Source organism: Populus trichocarpa, chromosome 10, assembly GCF_000002775.5.
Source record: "Populus trichocarpa isolate Nisqually-1 chromosome 10, P.trichocarpa_v4.1, whole genome shotgun sequence".
Classification (NCBI taxonomy): domain Eukaryota; kingdom Viridiplantae; phylum Streptophyta; class Magnoliopsida; order Malpighiales; family Salicaceae; genus Populus; species Populus trichocarpa.
In genome coordinates, this window is record NC_037294.2 from 1,669,248 (window position 1) to 1,674,920 (window position 5,673).

Consider the following 5,673-nt stretch of genomic DNA (forward strand, 5'->3'; position numbering starts at 1 on the left):
ATGGATCAATTTTGAAAGAATTAAAAGATAAAGATTTAATTAAGGGCTAAATTGAACAATCTGGAAATTAAGGACTGTTTTGTAAACATTGTTATAATTCAGGGATTTAATTGAAATTAATTCAAAAGGGCAAAATTCAAAGAATTAATTAAGGAACAAATTGAATAACCTAGGAATTAAAGACTATTTTGTAAACAGTGTACCAATTTAGGGATTTAATTGAAATTAATCAAAAAGGGGCAAAATTAAAAGAAATTTTTAATTGCTTAGGGGTCCAATTGCCGAATTTCCAAAGTTCAGGGGTCAAAGTGAAAATGTGTCTTTTGGCCGAAACGTCGTCGTTGCTGGTGGGAGAGCCGTGTGATCTTCTTCATCCCGATTCAACCGGAGACCTGAAAATCTGCAACAAATCCAATCGTGGACCACGTCCCTTGCCCACGATCTCGTTCGTGGAAGATACAGTCCTGCAAAGGCAGGACTGACTAGGGGCAAGTTATGGGTCTCTATAAAAGGGAACAGAAAACCTAGCACCAGGGGGAGGAGCAATCCAGAAAAACAGAGCAATCAACCCAGAAAAACAGAGCAAACAAGACACAACCAAAAAAAATACAGAGTCAAGAACGGAAACATAAACCCAAAACAGAGTAAAAAACCAAAAAAAAGAGGGCATAAACCAAAAAATATATACACAAAAAGGAGAGAAAGGCAGAGGGGAGTAACGGATCAGCCCTGTTTTCGTCCCTGCAAGAAAACAATTGATCACTGAACCATCGGTTATTGACAGAAAGCAGTCGAACCCACACCGGCGTTGCAGCCTTCCTCACCATCGCCAGAAACAGAAAGCATTCGAACCCACACCAGTATTGCGGCCTTCTTCACCATCGCCAGAAACGGAAAGCAGTCGAACCCCACCAGCGTTGCAGCCTTCTTCGCAATCTCCAGAAACAGGTGCGCCCGTTTCCATTTGTTTTTGCTCTTCTGTGTTCAAATTGCATTTGAACAGTGTGAAGGTAATTTAATTACCTTCGCACTGTTGATGCACACGTGAAAGTGCTTCACGGGTGCATCAGCCGTTTGCCTAGCCGGTCAATGGCTTGGGCAAGTGACCGGGCCGGGTTGGCCCAGCCCCTGTGGGGCTGAGCTCAGCCCAGCGGCTGGATTTAGCCCAGCCCAGCCCAAAAATAAAAAATAAAAAAATAAAAAGATAAAAAATATATAATAAAAATTGTGTATGTAAAAAAAAATCATATTTTTTTTATTTTTATTGACGCTAGAGTCAGAATAAAAATACCAATTCAAATTTATTTCATTGTATTTTATTTAGTTATATAAAAATAAAAAATGTGCATGCAAAAAAAAAATAACATAAGATAAAATAAAATAAATTTATTTGGTATATTCACTGACGCCAGAGTCAGGAATAAAAAATACTAATGTAAATTTATTTTATTTTATTTTGTTTTGTTTTTATTTAGCTACATAAAAATAAAAATAATGCGTATGCGTAAAAAATAAATTGATTTTATTTGTTTATTCACTGACGCCAGAGTCAGGAATAAAAAAATGATGATTTAAATTTATTAATTTTGATACCTACGTAATATTTACCAACGCCAGAGTTGGAAATATCCGTAGTTGAATATTCACTGGCGCCAGAGTCAGGAATATTACACACAAACAATCATAGTATAAACCAACAAAAAATGTTAGCAATTAATGACAAAGATCAGCAATGCAGCCTGCCTTAGGCAGGACGTTTAAGGGATGATAATATCTTTCCTTTTTCGTAACCAGTGTCGGACCATAGAATCTCTGTTTACAAGTTAGGGTTCCTAGTAACCGTAATATTAGGTGGCGACTCCTTAAACAAAGACCATTCACCATCAAAGAATAGGATGCTAGAAATCCATTCTTTTCGAAAAATTTAATTTTTAAGGCCGCCACGATGTCGGGTGCGACAGAATGGTGACTCCACTGGGGACTAATGGACTAAGCTTTGCCTTTTGTTTGTTAATTGCTATTTTGCTTGTTGTGTTTATTTGTTTATTTTACCTGCATTTACTGCTTTAGCATGCATCCTTGTTTATATTGTCATGCATCACGTTAAGAGCACACACCTTAAAATCTAGGATAGGTGGGGGAATAACGGTACCCCAACGGCTTTAGCCTGGGTAAGACTCGTGAAACCATCCAACTCTCGCTTGATTGTTTACTTGAAAGTGGTTGATATGCCAAACTGATATTACTCAGGGCCTCTATCTTCACACTACTTGTAAGCCTCATATTGACCTTTTAAGGACGATCACTGAGCCTGCGAGAGACCCTTTTGGAGCTAGATAATGACCAACCCCTTAATGCACTCAACAATTAGGATCTTCCTATTAGGTTGTCATCCCGTGAAGGGAGAGTCCACATTTCATATGCATTTTTAATTGAATCAACATTTTTGCATAAATTGCATGATTTACATTTACAGGTTGTAATATAGGTTCCCCATTGAAACCCATCTATAACACTCATTCAGGAAAAAGACAAAATGGAAAACGAAGAAAGAGCCCAGTTGGAAGCCCAACATCAAAAAGAGGTGGACAATCTTAAGGAAGAAGTCACAAGGCTTAGTAGTCTACTCGAGCAGGCCTTGAGAGACAAATCCGGAAAAGCAACATATATAGCTCAGCCTGAACCTATGCTCGTAAATCCCTTCACTCCACAGAATCTGGGGGCAAACGAGAAGGAATCTCAAAAAGGCAAGATGGTAAAAGAAGATGATCTGAACAAATTCATTACCCTAGAGCAAAGGATGATGGCATTTGAGGGAATTCGCCTATATGATCCTATAAAGGCTGTTGATATGTGTTTGGTGCCCAACGTTGTCATTCCTAAAAAATTTAGAGTGCCAGAATTTGTTAAATATACGGGAACTCAATGCCCTATAACTCATCTCAAAGCATACTGCAACAAAATGGCTGAGGTGGTTGATGATGAGAAACTGCTGATTCATTTCTTTCAAGACAGCTTGAGTGATGTTTCCCTCACTTGGTATATACGGTTGGACAATACCAAGGTTAAAAAATAGAAGGATTTAGTTGATGCCTTCATGAGGCAATATAAGTTCAATATAGATGTGGGCCTTGATCGTTTAAACTTGCAAGCTATGGAGAAGAACAACAAGGAGTCCATAAGGGAATATGCCCGAAGATGGAGTGAGGTAGCTGCACAAGTTAACCCTCCTATATTGGAAAAAGAGATGATTAGTTTATTTTCCAACACCTTTAAAGCTCCGTACTTTGAATACTTGGTTAGAAGCTCTGCACAACATTTCACTGACCTGGTTGTTACAGCTGAGAGGATTGAACAGGTCATTGGGTTAGGTAAGATTACTAACCCGACTGAGAAGAACGGTTTCACTGAAGGTGGTTGCCAAGGCACTTATCGTTCCTATAGCTAATTGCTTCACACCGACTCCCAGAAATCAACTATCTTGAAGAAAAGCTATGGTGATATTAGGTCGAGAATGATCTACATATGATTTCAATTGACTGTTGAAAAGATGCCCTTGTCGAGGAGAATGAATGATTGAAAGATTCCAGAAATTCCAATCAATGATCGCTAAATGTTTAGCCCCTTTATGTGTTATCATGCCAGTGTTCATAGCCCAAGCTGTTGGCATAAGTTCTTTGTTGTTAAACTTCTTCTCCAAAGTTTCAATGAAATAATGAGTTTGTCATTCAATCATGTTTACGACCAAGCATTATTCATTTTCTTGAGAGAGTTTTCTTATAAGAACTCACAAATACACTTTGGAAGCCTCGCGTGATCTCATAGACACAATTCATCTCTTTTACCAAAATCAGTTTCCCTATTGGAGTTTTGAAAAATTGATCTTGCATTTTGATTTCAAAAATAATTTGGTGTTTATTTAAAACAATATTTATGACATTCTACTTGTAGAATGACACATGAATCAAGCAACTCCTTCACTGAGGTGACTAAACTCTGAACCAAAATGCACGAATAGAAGATGAACTGTCATCCTCACACTATGACTCTTGAGACATGTTGTTTTAAATGTATGAATAATGGTATGTAGTGAACTCATTGCTCATAGACTCACGAAATGCATCTCTTTGCAAAGACCAAACCATCACATTGGACGAGACCAAAGTTTATTGATCTTAACTGCTTGCGTTTGAAATGAGGAAAGGCTATCTTTGTTATTCCTTTTACATTCTGAAAAGTATATCCCTTACAGTCCCTTTTTGAGCCTGAATAATTTTTCTTTCATAAAAAAAAAACCCGACTAAGATCACACCCCACAATGGGGGGCAAGTGAAAATTTCAAGGAAAAAAGATGGAAAAAAACAACCGTGAGAAAGCCGAAAAGAGCCCAAGAAACTCAATGACTAGGGGGCATGCCCAAATCACAAGAAAGAGTGATAACCAAGATAAAGTGAGTATGCCCTAGCACAGCAATAAAAAAGCAAATCAAAGAAGAGCGGCGAAAGAAAAGATGAACGACACAAAGAATCGAATTGCTGATAGTGATCCTTAGTCTTTGAAACCCTGAAACACTCTTTGAGCCTTATGATCTTTTCTTTCATAACCAAAAACCTCAGCCTACATTACGTGCCTGTAGAAGTCCTTTCTAATCGAGCAAGCAAGCAACGTGGGTTAATAAACAATGCTCTCAAAATGCAAAGAGTGCTTCTTTATTAGAGTCATGACATTGAGAACAAGTTATTCATTATTATTCATGCTGATAAAATAAGTGTTCAAAAAGAGACAATTTTTCTCAAACAAAACCTCGAGCTGTTTCTAGAGCCCTTCATTTTGGAAACCCATAAGAAACAGAAGGTCACCTCATGACATACTTTCACCAAAGACAATATCGCCAAACACAAGAGCAAATAATCTTTTTTCCAAGAAAAAAAAAAAGGAGTTGCAAGAATTCAAGTGCAAATAGTTTCAAACTTTACATCAAAACAATTTTTGTTTTCAAAATGCAAGATCAAGATTTCAAGATTCATTCTGAACAGATATTCCTTCACCAAACTAGAAAAGGAGAGAAATGAGAGAATGCTTACTTAAAACCATTATTTGTCTGAGTCCTTGACAAAACACACTTAGAGGCAATGACCAATACAAGGGGGCAACATTGTGTTTAAAAGGAAAATCGATCCCTTCTAGAAAGAAAGAAAAGAAAAGGAAAAAGAAAAAAGAAGAAGAAGAGTAACATTTCCTACAACAAGACAAGGGGGCATTGTGGTTTATAAAAGGCAGCTTGATCCTTTCAGCAAGTGACACAAATGTTTTTGGCAGTGAGAAGGGGAGTAATGAATGATCCTCTCAAACTATTTGACGAGATAGAAAATCTCTAGCAAGCAAGTGGGTCACGATGGGCACCACAAAGGCTGAGTTGTGCAACAAGAAGATTAAGAAGAAATGGGGGCCTATATTTCAAATCAGGTAAAAATGCATGCATATCATCTAAACTTTGAGACATTGGACAATGATTTTTGCAAATTTCATTAGAGAAAAATTCTAAACAGAATCCATCAGGTGAAAGGCCAACTTGAAATGGCGAACATTGAAATTGCTTTTGAAAAAATTTCATTTTTGAGAATTTTTCAACCTGGGCAGGCCGCCCATGAGAATTAGGCCACCTGAAAAATC

General features: G+C 37.5%; 1 protein-coding gene across 1 annotated transcript; it reads left to right on the forward strand.

The window, feature by feature from the left end:
• The first annotated feature begins 764 nt into the window (after positions 1–764).
• On the forward strand, positions 765–3,778 carry LOC127905862 (uncharacterized). Its single transcript, XM_052456459.1, has 2 exons — positions 765–948; positions 2,525–3,778. Exon 2 carries the CDS (start codon positions 2,537–2,539, stop codon positions 3,074–3,076), a length of 540 nt encoding a protein of 179 aa, XP_052312419.1. The 5' UTR covers positions 765–948; positions 2,525–2,536; the 3' UTR covers positions 3,077–3,778.
• Positions 3,779–5,673: the final 1,895 nt, after the last annotated feature.

Bases quoted from the DNA above. Each gene is read 5' to 3' on its own strand.
- LOC127905862 (XM_052456459.1), top strand. From the start codon at position 2,537: ATGGAAAACGAAGAAAGAGCCCAGTTGGAAGCCCAACATCAAAAAGAG.